General features: G+C 41.4%; 1 protein-coding gene across 1 annotated transcript in view; it reads right to left on the bottom strand.

Annotated features, from left to right (window-relative positions):
- Positions 1–1,460: 1,460 nt before the first annotated feature.
- Positions 1,461–22,115, bottom strand: part of LOC135524410 (choline kinase alpha-like) — a 33,162-nt gene continuing 12,507 nt past the window's right edge. The window contains exons 4-12 of the mRNA XM_064951915.1: positions 18,137–18,250; positions 16,116–16,249; positions 15,089–15,193; positions 13,174–13,232; positions 12,978–13,065; positions 4,788–4,896; positions 4,580–4,686; positions 3,935–4,016; positions 1,461–3,046 (exon numbers count right to left, since the gene is read on the bottom strand). Of these exons, the coding sequence (XP_064807987.1) occupies positions 2,987–3,046; positions 3,935–4,016; positions 4,580–4,686; positions 4,788–4,896; positions 12,978–13,065; positions 13,174–13,232; positions 15,089–15,193; positions 16,116–16,249; positions 18,137–18,250 (858 nt within the window). The 3' untranslated portion in view covers positions 1,461–2,986. The remainder of the gene's footprint in view (positions 3,047–3,934; positions 4,017–4,579; positions 4,687–4,787; positions 4,897–12,977; positions 13,066–13,173; positions 13,233–15,088; positions 15,194–16,115; positions 16,250–18,136; positions 18,251–22,115) is intronic.

Here is a 22,115-nt window from a genome sequence, read left to right as displayed (position 1 = left end):
GATTAGTTGGCCATGATGGAATGAGGGACAGATTGGGAATTTAACCAGGACACCAGGGTTAACACCATGATAAGTTCCATGGGAAAAGTGCCATAAGTGCCATCGGTAAACCCTAGACACTGTCGTGCATGAAAAGCCCAGGAGGACATCCATTTCTGAGATACTGGAACCGGCGCCCCTGGCACCAATGATCATAGTCGCTTAGGTCACTCGTTTGCCCATTCTTCAATCGTACAGTAACTCGTACAGTAACTGAATGCCTCGATGCCTGTCTGCCTGCTTTATATCGCAAGCCCTTGTGACTCACTAACTGTAGGATCTAACGATTTTCGGGAACAGGGTGGTGTACCTAATAAACTGGCCACTGAGTGCATGTCACCATTTGAACGTGATCCATTAACCTGCCCCCAGAAAGTGTATGGTAACACTTTAATCTGTCCACGGTTCTGTAAATGTCCCGCAAAATCGCTCCCGTGTCACGCATTTGGGCTTTTTAGATGTGGTCACCCTGGTGGAATTTCACCGGTGGAAACATTGCTACTGCGACATCTTTTCACATGTGAGGAGAAAAACATATTTTAACCCCAAATGTGAATCTGCAATTTCACATATGAAAGTGAGATTTTCACATATGGCATTTTCTTCCATGTGAATCTGCAAATTAGATTTTCACGTGATTGATTTTCATGTGAACTTGCAATTCCACATGTACAACATTTGATTTTCACGTGAAACTGCAATTTACATGTTCGGTGAAAACATGTTTTTATCCTCACATGTGAATAGTTGGTGTTAACATGTGAACTCAAAGTAATACATGTGAAAATATAGTTTCAAATGTGAAATTTCACATGAACATGTGAAAACTGCTTGAAAATGTGATTTTCATATGTGAAACGGCAAATTTGATATGTAAGAGCAGTCAAACAGACTAATATTATTTCTCGAATCAGGTGTGTGCACTGAAATAATTTACTGCTTCATGTTTTCAATAATATGTTGTAAAATATTTTCATTGAATCCAGTGAGACACTCACAAATGCAAGACTACACATTTTCTCTTTGCTGTAGTATTTATACAATGCAGTAGAAGGTACAGTAAATGTATGCACTTGCAATAGTGGTACATTTACAAAGCACTTAACCCGTACTATTTTATACAGTACATCGTTTCTTCTTTTATAGTATTTGCATACCTGTATAGCTAAGCAAGGCTAAATGTTTGCACAAAATAGAGTAGTTGGGTTCCTTTCACAGCATAAACAAATGTGGACACTCAATTCAACTATCCATAAGTACACAATATACATTATCAACAATATTCAGTGTAATGTAGAGGAGCTCCTTCTTACCATGTTTGATAATCAATTACATGTACATTTTATTTGATCACTGTATTGGATGGCAAAACATGAAATACACCAAGGATGTACTCAGAAATTTGAATGTGACACTGTCAATTACATTTGAAAACAGTTGGATAAATTTTTATTTTGTCTCAAACTAATAATATAGCATGAAAGAGAGGTGTAAGGTATATACAAATATATACGTATACATGAGAATGGAATGTAGTTGATCACACAATTGTGTAGGAGGTGTGGAGAAAACAGGAGTGAGACATATTTCATAGGAAAGAGACAACTTTCTTATTATGAAAAATACTTATTTCATTTGAGGAAAAAATAGAAAAAGTTTATCTTAAAAAATAAACTGGGTCAGGAAAGTGCCACTAACCTCGTCCCTAGGCTAATTGCATCCAAGCATTGGGAAGAAGTGTCTGATGAACAAAAAGAAGTGACACTGACATTATACATAACGATGACATTCCAAAGTGAAGGCTCATAACGGTCTCAATAACATTGTAACAAGATGAAATACACATTTTTACATAAAACAAATATGATGAAATACAGAATACAAATTCATATATAAAACATCAATAATTCTCACAGTTCGGTTATGAATTGGAAAAAAAGTCAAGTCAATATTTCCAGTTCCCAAACATATTCTAAAGATATCATTATAAACATTCAAAACCTCTACATGAGGATTTTTGTAACACCTTGCTAACAGTTCTTCTCACAACTTCATCTACAACTGCTTAACCCAGCTGAATAGCAAGCTTTGCTGCTTGCTATTTCCTTACCAATGTATTATCCAATGTGTTCTTGATGAATATATCTGTTTAAATATCATTACTGGTTCAATGACATATTCAGAGCTGAAACAATTTCTGGGGACTGTGTAAAGTAAGGGTAAGTACAGAGTAGAGTTGTGAGGTTACCTTCACTAGTGTATTTCAGGTCACATTTTGCACATTATATTCACAGTACTGCAGGTGGAAAAAAATGCTGTTGGCCAGAGATGCTCCCATCTCATTGGCGGTTCTAGATATTTCCATATACAAGTCATTTTAGAGGAATTTCAGTTGATAAAGAATGGAGGAAAACTGAGCATGGATGCAAAGAACCAAACATAATCAATTGAAGTTGAGACACTGAGTCAACATGGCCATTTGGCTTATCACAGTTAGGTCACAGACTACTGGCTTTTCAATTAGCAAGGGTCATTGAGACTTCCTTTCTTTTCCACTATCCCAGTACATTTCCAAACAGTAATAGACTTCCCAGAGATGTAACTCAGACCTCCTTTCAGAATGAAGATTTTTATCCCGTCTTAATCTTTCTGATATTTTGTTGAAAATACAAGCCAAGAACCAACTGTGCCCTGTGAGTATGTGTAATATTAGGAGCTTAATATTGTGTAAATACTGAGCAGCAATGCATAGGGCATAATTTAACACCAAACCAGATATTCATGGTTTCACTTTGGTCCATGCAATAACAACTGTAGTGAGCATTTCATTCCCAAAGCAGGGGGTCCCCATTAAGCATGGTTCTACACCCTGTCTGCATTCATTTCAGGTAAAGCGCTATTAATCCATTTATCTTCCACCTCCTTGTTACTATATGTGGTCCCTCACTTAGACACCCAGGCTCCGCTTCTGCTCAAAGTATGCATCAAACCTGGCCATGGCATACTCCTGTGGACAGACAGAGGAAAGAAAAATATTGGAACATTTGCACAGAATGGATTTCAGACAATAGATAAAGAGAAAGAAAAGGTATGTATACTGTGTATAGTTCGGCATAGAAAGGAACTATAACAGAAATAATCATTCTCAGACACATTCCCAGTGGTTATCAGGTTGCCCTGACCATGGAAAATACTTGTGTATAGTTTCAGAGTAATCTGTGAGACAAAACATGGCAAGGAACACACTGGTCTTAGAATCTTAATTTGACCAGTATTGTCATAGCAAAATAAGCCTGCAGCAACAGGATAAGAAGGTTTAGTCCATAATGTGGCATGATTGGTGGTTAGGCTATTAGCTGGACAATAGTAGGATATATGAAAAGTCAATACTGTTAATATAACCGTATATAAAGCTCATCTAAATATCCTGTCTTAAATATGTAGGATCTTAATTTGAAACAGTTTGCTACAGCAGGAAAATAATTCTGGAGCAAGAGGAAATTATTATGTGGATTCTAATCATTGGACATTTTTTGTAGGGGTTGATACATTTATTATTAGGACAAATCAAGTCAGACATTCCTTTTAAACCTCAAATACACAACACATTTGCATTTCCTGCTGTGCTGGGAAATTGTCAGCAACAAAAGAGTGATCAAATTAAGATTCTACATCTGTATATAACATACACCACTGGGAAAAACTGGTTGAATCGATGTTGTTTCCATGTCAACAAAAAAATTCAATGTGATAATGTTGAATCACCGTGGAAAACTGATTGGGTTTGAAAAAAAGTAATCAACGTAAGGGAACTTAGGGAGAATGGCTGTTTTGTTTATATCACAAATACAAATGCTTAAAACAAAAGCATGACAACCAGATAATGGACACCTACCATGTACCCAAACTCAATGGTGGAGATTCTCGCCTGAATCATTGACCACAGACCCCAGAAGAAGTGCGAAGCCAGAGCAAACCTGTGTAATTACCAACAGGCAAATGTTTCAATAAAACCGTGGACAAGCACATTGACAGTATGGTCCATTAAACATACAGCTGGGTGAACTGAGCAAACCTTTGGTCCACAGCAACAGCCACATGGAAATATGCTATTTCATCACTACTGGACTGATTCCAGGGTTTTATTTCCCAGGGAGCATTTTATAGTAACCAAGAGGCCCAGTCTTAAGGGTTCATTATTGTTATGATTTACTGCTGCTCTCTCAACAGGAGGCCATTATAAGTACTAAACCACAAGTATCCTCAGATTTGAAAAAAAAACAACAACAAAAAAACAGCAAGTCAACTTGTCCTCATATGTCCTGTGTGGTTCAGTTGGTAGAGCACAGTGCTTGTAATGCTTGGGTTGTGGGTTTGATTCCCATGTGAGACCAGTACAAAAAATGTATGCACTCATAAGACACCGTGGATAAGAGCATCCACTAAAATAAAAAATAAAAATAATGACTCATGAGGTGTAAATACTGTGTGTCTGAGACACAGTGCCCCACATTCAAGAGGAATGCCTTGGGGCCCTTACCGGTTGACTTCCACAAACAGCTCCTCTTTGAGTTTAATCTGATCTTCAGTGCTCAGATTCTGAAATCCCTGGTCAGTCTCTGACAGGTAGCTTCCAATGAAATGCAGCTGCAAAGAGAAACATCAAGGTTATTAGATGGCTTTTGCCTAAAAAGCCACTCATTCAGATTCAGAGGACAAAAAGCCTTCATTTTGTCATCCTTACTCACCTGTTGGGCTTTAGTGGGATAATTCTTTGAGTTGACATGGAAAAATGGGAACTTGTCATTTGTGTAGTCATACATCCATTCACAGAAGTGGTTTCCTATGTCGAATCCCCTGAAAGCACAAAATATGGAGAGAAGAAAACAACATTAACAATGACATCACATTGGTCACGTCAGCAGTCCTGTCTGTAACACCAGATATTTTATAAGCTTCTTTTCACAACAAAGGCTGGTGCTGAAAGCCCACAGGGTCGGAGTAACAAATCATGGGCCCAGGGGCTTTGGTTTTTTATTAATCAATTTCACAACCAAGGCAGTGCCCCCCAGTTACCCACGTGGGCCCCCTAAATCCTCTCCTCCACCATCTGATGATTAGTATAGCGGAAGAAGACTATATACACTCATTGATAATGGGTTCCTGTGGTTGGAGGTTGCAGTAAAAAAAAAAAAAAATCTCTGCATCAAGGGCCCCCATAGGTATTGGGCCCCAGCTCCTGTATTATTCAGGCCCTGACAGCCCAGTACATCACTGGTACTCCCTGTATATACAGTGCCTACAGAAAGTATTCAGACCCATTTACTTTTTCCAAATTTTGTTACGTTACAGCGTTATTCTAAAATCGATTCAATAAAACAATTTCCACAATCTACACACAATACCCAATAATGACAAAGCAAAAACTGGTTTAGAAAATGTTTAGTTAAAAACGAAAAACAGTAATACCTTATTTACACAAGTATTCAAACCCTTTGCTATGAGACTCGAAATTGAGCTCAGTTTCCATTGATCATCCTTGAGATGTGTCTACAACTTGGGGTCCACCGGTGGTAAATTCAATTGATTGGACATAATTTGGAAAGGCACATGTCAATATAAGGTCCCAAAGTTGACAGTGCACGTCAGAGCAAAAACCAAGCCATGAGGTTGAAGGAACTGTCCGTAGAGCTCCGAGACAGGACTGTGTCGAGGAACAGATCTGGGGAAAGGTAACAAAACATTTCTGCAGCATTGAAGGTCCCCAAGAACACAGTGGTCTCCATCATTCTAAAATGTAAGAAGTTTCCTAGAGCTGGCTGACCCAGCAAAACTGTGCAATCGTGGAAGAAGGGCCTTGGTCAGAGATTCCGATGGTCACTCTGACAGAGCTCTAGAGTTCCTCTGTGGAGACTGGAGAAGGACAACCATCTCTGCAGCACTTCACCAATTAGGCCATTATGGCAGAGTGGCCAGACAGAAGCCACTCCTCAGTAAAAGGCACATGACAGCCCGCTTAGAGTTTGCCAAAAGACACCTAAAGAATCTCAGACCATGAGAAACAAGATTCTCTTGTCTGATGAAACCAATATTGAACGATTTTGTCTGAATGCCAAGGGTCACGTCTGCAGGAAACCTGGCACCATCCCTACGGTGAAGCATGGTGGTGGCAGCATCATGCTGTGGGATGTTTTTCAGCGGCAGGGACTGGACATCTTGTCAGGATCGAAGAAAAGATGAACGGAGCAAAGTAGAGAGAGAGATCCTTGATGAAAACCTGCTCCAGAGCACTCAGGACTTCAGACTGAGGTGAAGGTTCACCTTCCAACAGGACAACGACCCAAAGCAAACAGCCAAGACAACGCAGGAATGGCTTCGGGACAAGTCACTAAATGTCCTTGAGTGGCCCAGCTAGAGCCCGGGACATGAACTCGATCGAACATGTGAAAATAGCTAAGCAGTGACGCTCCCCATCCAACCTGACAGAGCTTGAGAGGATCTGCAGAAATTGATGGGAGAAACTCTTCCAAATACAGGTGTGCCAAGCTTGTAGCGTCATTCCAAAGATTTGAGGCTGTAATTGCAGCCGAAGGTGCTTCAATAAAGGACTGAGAAAAGGGTCTGAATACTTACGTAAATGTGATACATCAGGTTTTTTTATTTATATAAATTAGCAAAAAAATCTTTAAACTATTTTTTTATGTTATATTATTTTTTATTTAACCTTTATTTAACTAGGGACGGGCTGGGATTATTTTATTTTATTTAAGACAAACCACACATCACAACAAGAGAGACATGAAAACTACAAAAAAAGACACCACAGATTGCAAGATGGCGCCGACAGAGATCGCCTCGCTTCAAGTCCTTAGGAAACTATCCAGGCATTTGTGTTTTCATGTATTATTTCTTACATTGTTAGGCAAGAAAATCTTAAGTGTTATTACACACAGCTGGGAAGAACTATTGGATATACAGTTGAAGAAGGGAAGTTTATATACACCTTTACCAAATACATTTAAACTTAGTTTTTCACAATTCCTGACATTTAATCCTCGTCAAAATTACCTGTCTTAGGTTTGTTAGGATCACCACTTTATTTTAAGAATGTGAAATGTCAGAATAGTAGAGAGAACTATTTATTTCAGTTTTTATTTCTTTCACCACATTCCTAGTGGGTCAGAATTTTACATACACTCAATTCGTATTTGTTTAGCATTGCCATTAAATTGTTTAACTTGGGTCAAACGTTTTGGGTAGCCTTCCACAAGCTTCCCACAATAAGTTGGGTGAAGTTTGTCCCATTCCTCCTGACAGAGCTGGTGTAGCTGAGTCAGGAGGAATGGACCAAAATTCAGAGTCAGGTTTGTTGGCCTCCTTGCTCACACATGCTTTTTCAGTTCTGCCCACAAACGTTATATAGGATTGAGGTCAGGGCTTTGTGATGGCCACTCCAATACCTTGACTTTGTTGTCCTTAAGCCATTTTTCCACAACTTTGGAAGTATGCTTGGGGTCATTGTCCATTTGGAAGACCCATTTACAACCAAGTTTTAAAATCCTGACTGATGTCTTGAGATGTTGCTTCAATATATCCACATAATATTCCACCCTCATGATGACATCTATTTTGTGAAGTACAACAGTCCCTCCTGCAGCAAAGCAACCCACAACATGATGCTGCCCCCCCCCCCCTTCACGGTTGTGATGGTGTTCTTCGACTTGCAAGCCTCCCCGAACATAACGATGGTCATTATGGCCAAACAGTTCTACTCTTTTTTCATTAGACCAGAGGACATTTCTCCAAAAAGTACATTCTTTGTCCCCATCCGCAGTTGCAAACCATAGCCTGGCTTTTTTTATGGCGGTTTTGGAGCAGTGGCTTCTTCCTTTGCTGAGCGGCCTTTCAGGTTGTGTCAATATAGGACTTGTTTTACTGTGGATAAAGATACTTCTGTACTTGTTTCCTCCGGCATCTTCACAAGGTATTTTGCTGTTGATCTGGGATTGATTTGCACCAAAGTACGTTCATCTCTGGGAGACAGAATGCGTCTCTTTCCTGAGTGGTATGACGGCTGCGTGGTCCCATGGTGTTTATACTTGCATAGTATTTTTTGTACTGATGAACGTGGTACCTTCAAGTGTTTGGAAATTGCTCCCAAGGATGAACCAGAGTTGTGGAGGTCTACAATATTTTTCTGAGGTCTTGGCTGATTTCTTTTGATTTTGCCATGATGTCAAGCAAAGAGGCACTGAGTTTGAAGGTAGGCCTTGTAATACATCCACAGGCACAGTCAACGTAGTGTATGTAAACTTCTGACCCACTGGAATTGTGATACAGTGAATTATAAGTGAAATAATCGGTCTGTAAACAATTTTTGTAATGGCTTGTGTCATGCACAAAGTGGATGTCCTAACCGACTTGCCAAAACTATAGTATGTTAACAAGAAATTTGTGGAGTGGTTGAAAAACAAGTTTTAATGAGTCCAACCTAAGTGTATGTAAACTTCCGACTTCAACTGTAAGAGCAACGTCAACTTACCAACATTACGACCAGGAATATGACTTTTCTGAAGCGGCTCCTTTGTTCAGACCGCCACCCTGGACATTGGATCTAATCCCAGAGGCCGACCAAAAACAATGTCGTCGCCGCAGGAGAGGCAGCCTCCTGGTCAGACTTAGAAGGCGAGCACACCACCCTCCGCTTCCAAGCATTTTAGTCACCAATGTCCAGGCTCTAGACAGCTTTGTGGGCGAAATTAGGGCACAAATTGCCTTCCAGAGAGACAGAGATTGTAACATTCTCTGTTTCACGGAAACATGTCTCACTCGGAATATATGTTGTCAGAGTCGGTACAGCCACCGGGTTTCTTCAAGTGTCACACCGACAGAAACAAACATCTCTCTGGTAAGAAGAAGGGCGGGGATGTATGCCTTATGATTAACTACTAATGGTGTAACAATAATAACATACAGGAACTCAAATCCATTTGTTCGTCTGACATAGAATTCCTTACAATCAAATGCATTATCTCCCAAGAGAATTCTCTTCAATTATAGTCACAGCCGTGTATATCCCCCCCAAGCAAATACCTCAATGGCCCTGAAAGAATTTCTCCGGACTCTATGTAAACTAGTAACCATATATCCTGAAGCTGCATTTATTGTAGCTGGGGATTTTAACAAAGCTAATTTGAGAAGAAGGCTACCTAAAATCTACCAGCACATTGACTGGACCACTGCTGCTGTAACTTCCGCGATGCATACAAGGCCCTCCCCTGCCCTCCCTTCGGCAAATCCGACCACAATTCCATCTTGCTCGTACCATCCTATAGGTAGAAAATCAAACAGGATGAACCCGTGACTAGAACCATTCAACGCTGGTCTAACCAAATGGAATCCACACTTCAAGATTGTTTTGATCACGTGGACTGGAAAAAGTTCTGGGAAGCCTCAGACATCATCGATTTATATGCTGACTTGGTGAGTGAGTTTATTAGGAAGTGCATTGGTGCAGTGCACTGCAGTGCACTGTTGTACACAGTGACTATTAAAACCTACCCCAACCAGAAACCGTGGATTTGATGACGGCATTCTGGCAAAACTGAAAGCGCGAACCACCGCATTCAACCATGGAAAGTGGTCGGGAATATATCCAAATATAAACAGTGTAGTTATTCCCTCCGGGAGGCAATCAAACAAGCAAAGTCGCAATTCCACGGCCCAGACACGAGACGTATGTGGCAGGGTCTACAGGCAATTACGGACTAAAACCAACCATGTCATGGACACCGACGTCTTGCTTCCAGACAAGCTAAACACCTTCTTCGCCCGCTTTGAGGATAATACAGTGGCACCAGCGCGTCCCACTACCAAGGACTGGGGCCCCCCCCGCTCCTTCTCATTGGCCGTTGTCAGTACGACATTTAAATGTGTTAACCTTTGCAGGGCTGGTGGCCCAGACGGCATCCCTAGCCGCGTCCTCAGAGCATGCGCAGCTGGCTGGCTGGTGTTTACGGACATTTTCAATCGCTCCCTATCCCAGTCTGCTGTCCCCACATGCTTCAAGATGGCCACCATTGTTCCTGTACCCAAAAAAGCAAAGATAACTGAACTAAATGACTACTGCCAGAGCACTCACTTCTGTCATCATGAAGAGCTTTGAGAGACTAGTCAAGGATCAAATCACCTCCCCCTTACCTGCCACCCTAGACCCACTTCAGTTTGCATACCGCCCCAACAGGTCCACAGACAATGCAATTGCCATCACACTGCCCTATCCCATCTGGACAAGAGGAATACTTATGTAAGAATGCTGTTCATTGACGACAGCTCAGCATTCAACACCATAGTACCCTCCAAGCTTATCATTAAGGCCCTGGGTCTCAACCCCGTCCTGTGCAATTGGGTTCTGGACATTCTGACATTCCCCAGGTGGTGAAGGTAGTAAACAACATCTCCACTTCGCTGATCCTCAACACTGGGGTCCCACAAGGGTGCATGCTCAGTCCCTTCCTGTACTCCCTGTTCACCCATGACTGCGTGGCCATGCATGCCTCCAACACAATCATCGTATTTGCAGACGACACAACAGTAGTGGGCTTGATTACCAACAACGACGAGACAGGCTACAGGGAGGAGGTGAGGGCACTCGGAGTGTGGTGTCAGGAAAATAACCTCTCACTCAACATCAACAAAACATAGGAGATGATCGTGAACTTCAGGAAACAGCAGAGGGAGCACCGCCCTATCCACATCGACGGGACAGTAGTGGAGAAGGTGGAAAGTTTTCAGTTCCTCAGCGTACACATCACAGACAAACTGAAATGGTCCACCCATGCAGACAGTGTGCTGTTGCGCCTCTTCAGGAGGCTGAAGACATTTGGCTTGTCACCTAAAACGCTCAAACTTTCACAGATGCACAATCGAAAGCATCATGTCAGATTGTATCACCGGTACGGCAACTGCACACCCTCAACCGCAAGGCTCTCCAGAGGGTAGTGAGGTCTGCACAACGCATCACCGTGGGAAAACTACCTTCCCTCCAGGACACCGACAGCACCCGATGTCACAGGAAGGCCAAAAAGATCATCAAGGACAACAACCACCCGAGCCACTGCCTGTTCACCCCGCTATCATCCAGAAGGCGAGGTCAGTGCTGGTGCAAAAAAACAGCTTCTGTCTCAATGCCATCAAACTGTGAAACAGCCATCACTAACATAGAGGCTCACTTTAAATAATGCCACTTTAATAATGTTTACATATCCTACATTACTCATCTCATATGTATATACTGTATTTCATACCATCTATTGCATTTTGCCTAGCCCACACGGCCATCGCTCATCCATATATTATATATTTATATGTTATATCTTATTCCATCCCTTTACACTTGTGTGTGTGTAAGGTAGTTGTTGTGAATTTGTTAGATTACTTGTTAGATATTACTGCACTGTCGGAACTAGAACCACAAGCATTTCGCTACACTCGCAATAACATCTGCTAACCATGTGGATGTGACAAATAAAATTTGATTTGACATAGCATGGCAGCAACACAACATGATAACATGATAGCAACACAGATTGATGAGGGAAAAAAACTATTTAATAAACTGTAGATTAAGGCTGAAGCCTAACAAAATGTGGAAAAAGTCAAGGGGTCTGAATACTTTCTGAAGGCACTGTAGCTTCATTCTTATGTTTTATTTCTATTGTGTTTTTATTTTCTTCTTCTGCACTGTCGGGAAAGGCATGTAAAGTAAGCATTTCATTGAATGGTCTACACTTGTTGTATTCAGCCCGTGTGACAAACAAGATTTAATTTGACTGACATTGTATTGCCACATGTATTCAGGATTATGATTCCTTGGGCTCTTTCCTTGCTTGGCCAAATGAAAACTAGACCTACAGTAAAATGTTCCCATAGCAAAGGAAGAGATGTTCTCACAAAGGGAGTGAAAATAGGTAGCTCTTTGCGAAGGGAATCACAGTTGCTGTGGAAACCAGACAAAAGGAACAGCTTGGAGGCTAAACTCCATTCCAACCTTTCTCTACCCGTGGCTGCGGCAATATGGGTCAATGTTGAAAACCTGTACAGTTCAAGCCCTTTCAAGCGAGCCACACTAGCTGCCAATGAACCCGACTTGGAAGAAAAACAGTGGGAAAACAAACAAAATGTGAGTCTAATATGGGCCTCCTTGGACTTTTGTCATAGCGTACAGATGTCCATTAGACTTAATACTGTTTTATTATGAGCACCCAGCTTCCTAAACATGATCTATGTTTTAGCCTCGACCCCCATACAATCAAAGCTTTGGGGAGGACACAGGAGATCCCAGTGAAACCTGATCCGGCTTGAGAATGAGGAGCACGTGTGGTGACGTACAATGACCATGAGAGAGCCTGAGGGTCAGGACGGCAGGGGTGGGCTGTTTTGACGGTACTAACTTAGCTGTGAGCCAAGGCCAACAACAGTGAAAGTCCTTTCCGAGAAATGGGGCACTCATGAATTCCAAACTTTACAAAACAAACTCAATACTAAGTGGTACAGGAAAAACTACAGTAAGAGACTGGATGGATTGTTTGGTCTGGCTGGCTTGTTTACATGATGAAATAAGACCCAGAAACCCAGATGTTTTGGATCACAACTATGTGCGGCTACAACATGACAAATACAAACTACCTGGGTAAATTCCTTCCATCCCTCTCTGTGTTAAATACGATTTACATTCTGCAGAGAAAGTGTCACCTTGGACAGACAGTGTTTACTGCTGGATCTAGCTCCTTTTCTGAGGAATGTGCCTCAGCTCTCAGAAACCCGAGGAAATGCTGTACATTCAATATACATGTTTTGTCTATGACTCGGAAGTAAAGGCGATGATTACAGTAATAAAGGGGATGATTACAGTATGCACTAGGGCCTGAGTTACAGACCTGTAGTTATAACTGCTGTATTCAAAGTCAATCAGCATGAGCTTCTGTCCGTCAGAGCCCTCACGACCACTGAGGAGCAGGACATTTCCTAAAGGATGACAGGAATAATTATTACACCACACAGTACGATACCTTGTATTTAAAATACTATCTTCACTAGCTTTACAGAAAGCAATACTATGCCTAAGATCCTTACCCTCTTGACAGTCATTGTGGCAGAAAACAACAGGGGAGTGAGTGGAGTCCAGCAAAGATCTACAAAGAAAAACAAGCCATACTTCAGCAGGTAAGAAGCAGAAGTTAGAATGCATTCGGAAAGTATTCAGACCCCATGACTTTTTCCACCTTTTGTTACGTTACAGCCTTATTCTAACATGAATTAAATAGTTTTTCCCCTAATCAATTTACACACAATACCCCATAATGTCAAAGAGAAAACTGTTTTTTAGGTATGAAATGTCACCTTTACGTAAGTATTCAGACGCTTTACTAAGTACTTTGTTGAAATATCTTTGGCAGCAATTACAGCCTTGAGTCTTCTTGGGTATGACGCTACAAGCTTGGCACACCTGTATTTGGGGAGTTTCTCCCATTCTTCTCTGCAGATCCTCTCAAGCTCTGTCAGGTTGGATGGGAAGCGTCGCTGCATAGCTATTTTGAGGTGTCTCCAGAGATTGGGTTCAAATCCGAGCTCTGGCTGGGCCAATCAAGGACATTCAGAGACTTGTCCGAAGCCAATCCTGCTGTGTCTTGCCTGTGTGCTTAGGGTTGTTGTCCTGTTGGAAGGTGAACCTTCGCCCCAGTTTGAGATCCTGAGCACTCTGGAGCAGTTTTTTTTTCCAAGGATCTCTCTGTACTTTGCTCCTTTCATCTTTCCCTAGATCCTGACTAGTCTCCCAGTTTATGCCACAGAAAAACCTCCCCACAGCATGATGCTGGCAACACCATGCTTCAACGTAGGGATGGTGGCAGGTTTCCTCTAGATGTGGCGCTTGGCATTCAGGCAAAATAGTTCAATCTTGGCAGTCCAGAAAATCTTGTTTCTCATTGTCTGAGAGTCCTTTAGGTACCTTTTTGGCAAACTCCAAGCGGGCTGTCGTGTGCCTTTTACAAAGGAGTGGCCACTCTACCATAAAGGCCTGATTGGTGGAGTGCTGCAGAGATGGGAGAACTTTCCAGAAGGACAACCATCTCCACAGAGGAACTCTGGAGCTCTGTCAGCGTGACCATCGGATTCTTAGTCACCTCCCTGACCAAGGCCCTTCTCCCCCAATTGCTCAGTTTGGCCGGGCGGCCAGCTCTAGGAAGAGTCTTGGTGGTTCCAAACTTCGTACATTTAATAATGATGGAGGCTACTGTGTTCTTGGGGACCTTCAATGCTGCAGAACATTTTTGGTACCCTTCCCCAGATCTGTGCCTCGAAACAATCCTGTCTCTGAGCTCTACGGACAATTGCTTCGACCTCATGGCTTGGATTTTTGCTCTGACATGTACTGTCAAGGTGTGTGCCTTTCCAAATCATGTCCAATCAATAAAAATTTACTACAGGTGGACTCCAATGAAATCGTAGAAACATCTCAAGGATGATCAATGGAAACAGGATACACCTGAGCTCAATTTCGAGTCTCATAGCAAAGGGTCTGAATACTTATGTAAATAAGGTATTTCTGTTGTTTATATTTTTAATACATTTGCTAACATTTCTAAAAACCTGTTTTCGCTTTGTCATTATGGGGTATTTTGTATAGATTGATGAGGGGGGAAAATTATGTAATCCATTTCCGAATAACGCTGTAACGTAACAAAATGTGGAAAAAGTCAAGGGGTCTGAATACTTTCCGAATGCACTGTATATGTCCACTAATTCACTGTTTACCCCCCAAAAAACAGAATTCCAAATTCCAACACATATTTCAACCACTCAGACAACAGAGTCTTTGTATGGAATTATTGGCTTATTATTGTTGACTGGATTCCACACCAATTTATTGGAAAACACCACGTGACTATTACATATCTGAATTACTGCATATACATGTAATCATGTCTGTTCCTGTGTGCTTAGTATAAAAGGTGTTATGTACGTGATTAAGGAACCAGGGTGGCCTTACTTGAGACTCTCCATCTCCTGGGGCAGATTATAGCTCCTCAGACGGGCAAACCTGCGAATGTGTGACTCCCTGGTGAAGGTTAGTCTCATCACCTGGTTCAGGTACCTGTGGATAGGGGAAACATTAGGACAGCCAGGGTACGTATGGGATACAAGAGGTTGTAGAGTTTAAAGATAAGAGAGATATCACTATTTTATCACAGCGATGATGATAATGCACTTCTTGTCTATACTCGTACAAATGACGCATTATCTGTGAGGACAAGCAACTTTTTCTCTGTGATTTCCTTGAAACTATCCTTAGGCCACGAAGCAGGTCAACAAGTCAATATTTCACTCCGATAAGCTAATCCATTAAACAACTTATATGCCCTGTTTTAACTGTAAGTAAATACTGTAAGTCAATTCACTAAGCCATTCATAAAACACATAATCAAAAGGAAGGCAAAGAACATTCACTAAATCTGTTATTGGCATGTTTTATTCTTCAAATACTTCGGGAAACATACTGTTTCAATTTTAACATGTAATCAAATCAATTTTAACCCACGGAATTTGGTGTACCGTTTGTCACTCCTTTGCATTCCACACGTTAATGCTCTAACCGCTGCTTTCTCCACAAGCTCTATTTGTTTCTACTTGAGGGCTATTGCATGAAATTATATTAGATCATTAGAGAGAGAAAAAAACAATTCAATTACCTCTAGAATAAGGATGCAACGCAACAAAACGTGGAAAAAAACAAATCAATTCTAAAAGCTTTAACAAGAACAAGGTATTGTGTTTCATTTGAAAACAGCATCACATTTTGTAAAAGCAGAATATTTCAGGTCATCCTAACCCTAACCTCTCTGTTATTCTCAAACCAGGTGACTTGAGGATTGACCAACAAAAGCAAACTAGCAACCATTTTGTAAGAGGAAATATGTGTGATAGCTAATGTTTGTTTGGAGCTTTCAGTGAGGTCAGGTTAGGCAAAGAGGGTTTACAGTTTCTATTGGAAATTGCATTATAAGAGACCAACTCACTTGTCGATAGTTCCAAACAGCCATTTGGGCTCCTTGTTGAAAGGCATCCTCATACCATGGAACTTGGCCATCTTCTCAGCTATTTCAGCAGATATGCTTGGCATGCTCAGCTCATCTGTGTCCAATTTGCGACTCTATTAACACAAAGGACATCAGGTCTTCAAGTCTTAGCTGAATACAGCTTGTCTTAAATCCCATCAAGCTGACAACTTTTTATGCAACAATAAACAGAGACAACATTATCAACTGCTGACAGGGTTGTTCAAAAGAATGGAGGATATAACCAGCTTCAATGCATTCTTCCCTCCACTCTGGCCACTGTCAACACTAACAGTTTAAGATCTTATCACAGCAGAAGCTGCTTAAAGGCCATTTGCTTGACCTCTGTGGTTTCTTGGTCTCTGAGGACTATAAGTGGATAACTAAAACATCTTTACTGCTGTTCTATAAAATGTATTAAGATGTACCAGTCAAAAATGTCCCTACCCTACTCATTCAAGAGTTTTTTTTCTTTCTTTTTTACTATTTTCTACATTGCCAGCAGCATACCACCCTGCATACCACTGCTGGCTTTTTTCTGAAGCTTAGCAGGGTTGGTCCCTGGATGGGAGACCAGATGCTGCTGGAAGTGGTGTTGGAGGGCCAGTAGGAGGCACCCTTTCCGCTGGTCTAAAATAAAAAATATCCCAATGCCCCAGGGCAGTGATTTGGGACATTACCCTATATAGGGTGCAGATGGGTTGTTAAATGGGTGTCCTGACTCTCAGTGGTCACTAAAGATCCCATTGCACTTATTGTAAGAGTAAGGGTTTTAACCCTGGTGTCCTTGCTAAATTCCCAATCTGGCCCTCATATGGTCACCTCTTCATCCCCAGCTTACAATTGGCTCATTCTTTCCCCTGTAACTATTCCCCAGGTTGTTGCTGTAAATGAGAATGTGTTCTCAGTCAACTTACCTGGTAAAATAAGGGATAAATAATGAAGACATCATTCTGTCAACCAGCTTCACGAGGTAACCACCTGAGACACTTTTCTTGGTTACAACATGATTCCATATGTGTTATTTAATAGTTTTGATGTCTTCACTGTTATTCTACAATGTAAAATAAAGAAAAACCTTGTAATGAGTAGGTGTTTCTAAACTTTGGATTGGTACTGTACATCATACAAGCAAAACTGGTGATTTAGATAGAACATGACTATACTCTTGGTCTGTACCTATTTCAATTGATTAAATTGTCTAGCCTGAGGTGTGGGTTGAATTTTGCAAGATAACTCTTGTTAGGACAATCCCTGGGCAACATGGGCATGGATTCAATTTACTTATCACTTCAAGCTATTTTTTGCCACTTTACAAAGGGAAGATATTTAGTATGGTTAGGGCAGCAGGTAGCCGAGTAGTTAAGAGCGTTGGTCTAGTAACCGAAAGGTCGCTGGCTCAAATCCGGCTAAGTGAAAAATCTGTCAATTTGCCCTTGAGCAAGGCACTCAAACTTAATTGCCCCTGTAAGTTGCTCTGGATAAGAGTGTCTGCTAAATTACTAAAATGTCAAATGTATTCTCTTTGTACATACTGTAAATTAAACACACATCACTGAACAGAACATGCACAGATCCTACATGTTTCCTATCTTAATTTGAACAATTTCTCACAGCAGGAAAATAATCCTACAGGAATTGTGGATAATAATTCATGTATAAAAAAATCAAGTATAATCAATACACTCTATGGATTATAATTAATGGACCTTTTTGTAGAGGTTGATACATTTTTTTGTTAGGGGAAATCAAGTCTGACATTTAAAGTGGAAATTACAAACTTTAGAAGACTTTTTAAACCTTGAATACACTACAAGTTTGCATTTACTGCGGCGCAGGATCATTTTCTGTGACAGCAGAGTGATTAAATTAAGATAGTACACCTGTACACACATACACGTACTCAGGCACGCACACACAGGCACACAGTCGTGAATATTTGTTTTCTCTATCAATGATTATCACTCCACAGAGTCACTTACAGGGACAAACTGCTCCAGTCTGCCCTGGGGGAAGATGCCATAGAGTTTGGGCCCAAGCTCCCGCTCTGCCAGAATGGCAAACATCACACTCTCCAGCACCATGGCCTCAGCACCCTGCAGACACATAGAACAGAAAGTTGTTAACTTCTATTGAACTTCAGGATTGTCAGTCACTGTTGCCTTGCACAACCAACCTTAGAAATTAGGAGGGGAAATTACTTAGTCATTGGTTGATGTATTCATGGTAACTCGAAGAGAAGACAATTAATAGGATAGGCTAAAAACGACTGCAGCCAACCTGTGGTCCAATGTTAGCTGTGATTTTTCATCAAGTGGGGGTTAGTAGGACAGAAACTCATTCAATTCTATAGGATTAAATGAGAACAGCTTAGACAGCGGAAGCTGATGATGAGGCACATGACCGTACATCACATGAAACAAGCTTAGGCTGTCTGGAAGAGACATGACCATTTTTCCAGGGATCAAGCATTCACAATGTATAAATCAATGATACACAGGTTCAGATATTTGAGTCATGGGAACTGTAAAATGGCTACCTCAAACAAATTATATTCACAACTCTGTCAGTGATTTGGCAGGTATTTCATTCATCATGGTGGTAAGTTTAAAAGCAGATTTGGACCAGAAAGGGAATAAGTGAGTTGCGTTCCACACGAGGAGAATAATAAAACAAGGGGCCAATTGTACTGAGAGAGGCAGAGCCTGCCAACAGCATCAATTAGTAATTGTGGCTGCTTAACCAAAGAAGATACCAGGGCTTTCAACTGTGGAGTAAAATGGTGGCAGGAGCAATTATCTGAGCCCAGAGCTCTAAAATAGCTAGAATTCAAAAGATAGGCCTATACAGTCTGACACAATTTATTAGAAAAGTCTGTTAACTTACAGAATTACACAGACTTAAAAATAAAGGGTTCTTATTATTGCATATTTATGTAGCGAAGTACATTAAAAATAATTGCCATTATTACACTTTATATACAGTACTATACAGTAGTAACCCATATAGCCTTGAGTACAATCCAAGTACGTTGTAGCCGACAGGTGCATGGCCGCGGGAAAACCTTAGTGCTGCTTTGATACCATCGATCGCCACATTCTTTTGGAGAGATTGGAAACACAAATTGGTCTACACGGACAAGTTCTGGCCTGGTTTAGATCTTATCTGTCGGAAAGATATCAGTTTGTCTCTGTGAATGGTTTGTCCTCTGACAATTCAACTGTGAATTCCGGTGTTCCTCAAGGTTCCGTTTTAGGACCACTATTGTTTTCACAATATATTTTACCTCTTGGGGATGTCATTCGAAAACATAATGTTAACTTTCACTGCCATGCGGATGACACACAGCTGTACATTTCAATGAAACATGGTGAAGCCCCAAAATTGCCCTCGCTAGAAGTCTGTGATTCAAACATAAGGAAGTGGATGGCTGCAAACTTTCTACTTTTAAACTCGGACAAAACAGAGATGATTGTTCTAGGTCCCAACAAACAAAGAGATCTTCTGTTGAATCTGACAATTACTCTGAATGGTTGTACAGTCGTCTCAAATACAACTGTGAAGGACCTCGGCGTCTCTCTTTTGACGAACATATCAAGACTGTTTCAAGGACAGCTTTTTTCCATCTTCGTAACATTGCAAAAATCAGAAACTTTCTGTCCAAAAATTATGCAGAAAAATGAATCCATGCTTTTGTTACTTCTAAGTTAGACTATTGCAATGCTCTACTTTCCGGCTACCCGGATAAAGCACTAAATAAACTTCAGTTAGTGCTAAATACGGCTGCTAGAATCCTGACTAGAACCAACAAATTTGATGATATTACTCCAGTGCTAGCCTCCCTACACTGGCTTCCTGTCAAGGCAAGGACTGATTTCAAGGTTTTACTGCTAACCTACAAAGCATTACATGGGCTTGCTCCTACCTATCTCTCTGATTTGGTCCTGCCGTACATACCTACACGTACGCTACGATCACAAGACGCAGGCCTCCTAATTGTCCCTAGAATTTCTAAGCAAACAGCTGGAGGCAGGGCTTTCTCCTATAGAGCTCCATTTTTATGGAATGCTCTGCCTACCCATGTGAGAGACGCAGACTCGGTCTCAACCTTTAAGTCTTTATTGAAGACTCATCTCTTCAGTAGGTCCTATGATTGAGTGTAGTCTGGCCCAGGAGTGTAAAGGTGAACGGAAAGGCACTGGAGCAACAAACCGCCCTTGCTGTCTTTGCCTGGCCGGTTCCCCTCTTTCCACTGGGATTCTCTGCCTCTAACCCTATTACAGGGGCTGAGTCACTGGCTTACTGGTGCTCTTTCATGCCGTCCCTAGGAGGGGTGCGTCACTTGAGTGGGTTGAGTCACTGATGTCACTGATTCCTGTCTGGGTTGCGCCCCCCCTTGGATTGTGCCATGGCGGAGATCTTTGTGGGCTATACTCTGCCTTGTCTGAGGACGGTAAGTTGGTGGTTGAAGATATCCCTCTAGTGGTGTGGGGGCTGTGCTTTGGGAAAGTGGGTGGGGTTATATCCTTCCTGTTAGGCCCTGTCTGGGGGTATCATTGGATGGGGCCACAGTGTCTCTTGACCCCTCCTGTCTCAGCCTCCAGTATTTATGCTGCAGTAGTTTGTGTGTCGGGGGGCTAGGGTCAGTTTGTTAAATCTGGAATACTTCTCCTGTCTTATCCGTTGTCATGTGTGAATTTAAGTATGCTCTCTCTAATTCTTGCTTTCTTTCTCTCTCTCAGAGGACCTGAGCCGTAGACCATGCCTCAGGACTACCTGGCATGATGACTCCGTGCTATCCCCAGTCCATCTGGCCATACTGCTGCTCCAGTTTCAACTGTTCTGCCTGCGGCTATGGAATCCTGACCTGTTCACCGGCGTGCTACCTGTCCCAGACCTATTATTTGACCATGCTGGTCATTTATGAACATTTGAACATCTTGGCCATGTTCTGTTATAATCTCCACCCGGCACAGCCAGAAGAGGACTGGCCACCCCTCATAGCCTGGTTCCTCTCGGTTTCTTCCTAGGTTTTCGCCTTTCTATGGGGTTTTTCCTAACCAACGTGCTTCAACACCTGCATTGCTTGCTGTTTGGGCTTTTAGGCTGGGTTTCTGTACAGCACTTTGAGATATCAGCTGATGTACGAAGGGCTATATAAATAAATTTGATTTGAAAATGTTTTGGGGTGGAGGTGCTGTCAAGGGGTATTTTTCTCTGCTCATACAGGAGTAATAGGCCTAGTGCACTTATTTGGTGGGAAAAAGTTTATTTTATATATATATTATTTTTTCTTTAAATATATTTTGGGGGGATTTTTTTTTCAGCTCCCCTACTTCCTGCAGCTATGAACAGGTGCCCTTATCGACTGTAAAGGCTATGAGCTGGCAGTGAACTGTGGACTCTGACTATTGGGCAAGAAATTTGCTAAGCGTGCACTTCAAAGTGACTCAGCTCTTTCTGTCAGAAGCCAAATAGGAGGAAAATAAACCATAGTAGTGCTTTGCTAATGGCGTGTTGAATGCACATTGGACTGACCTCATATGACTATAGACATAGGAAAAACATTATTAGTAAACAGGGTTGGGTAGGTTACTTTCTAAATGTAAGTTACTCGTTACATGTCCAAAATTGTAATCGGTAACGTAACTTTTGGATTACCCAAACTCAGCAACGTACTCCGATTACATTCAGTTACTTTTATTGCAGGATAAATCAATGTTAAAGTTTACATAGCTGGCCTTTACTTTATGGTTTGGTTATGTAGGCTTCTTCTAATTCATCAATATCTACTACATATAATAATGATTAAATTATATCTTTACATTAACAACCAAAGTCTATCAGAATTCCAGTCATTCTAATAAATGTTGTACCCCTTCCGTCTCAAGGAGAAAAACAAGCTTTTGGGTGTAACAGTTGAACTAAACTCATGAGGCATTTCTAAGTTATATCCTTCAA

The sequence above is a fragment of the Oncorhynchus masou genome, chromosome 31, assembly GCF_036934945.1.
Source record: "Oncorhynchus masou masou isolate Uvic2021 chromosome 31, UVic_Omas_1.1, whole genome shotgun sequence".
In the NCBI taxonomy this organism is placed as follows: Eukaryota; Metazoa; Chordata; class Actinopteri; order Salmoniformes; family Salmonidae; genus Oncorhynchus; species Oncorhynchus masou.
Note: the sequence above shows the minus strand (reverse complement) of the source record. Positions and strands in the feature narration are given on the sequence as shown.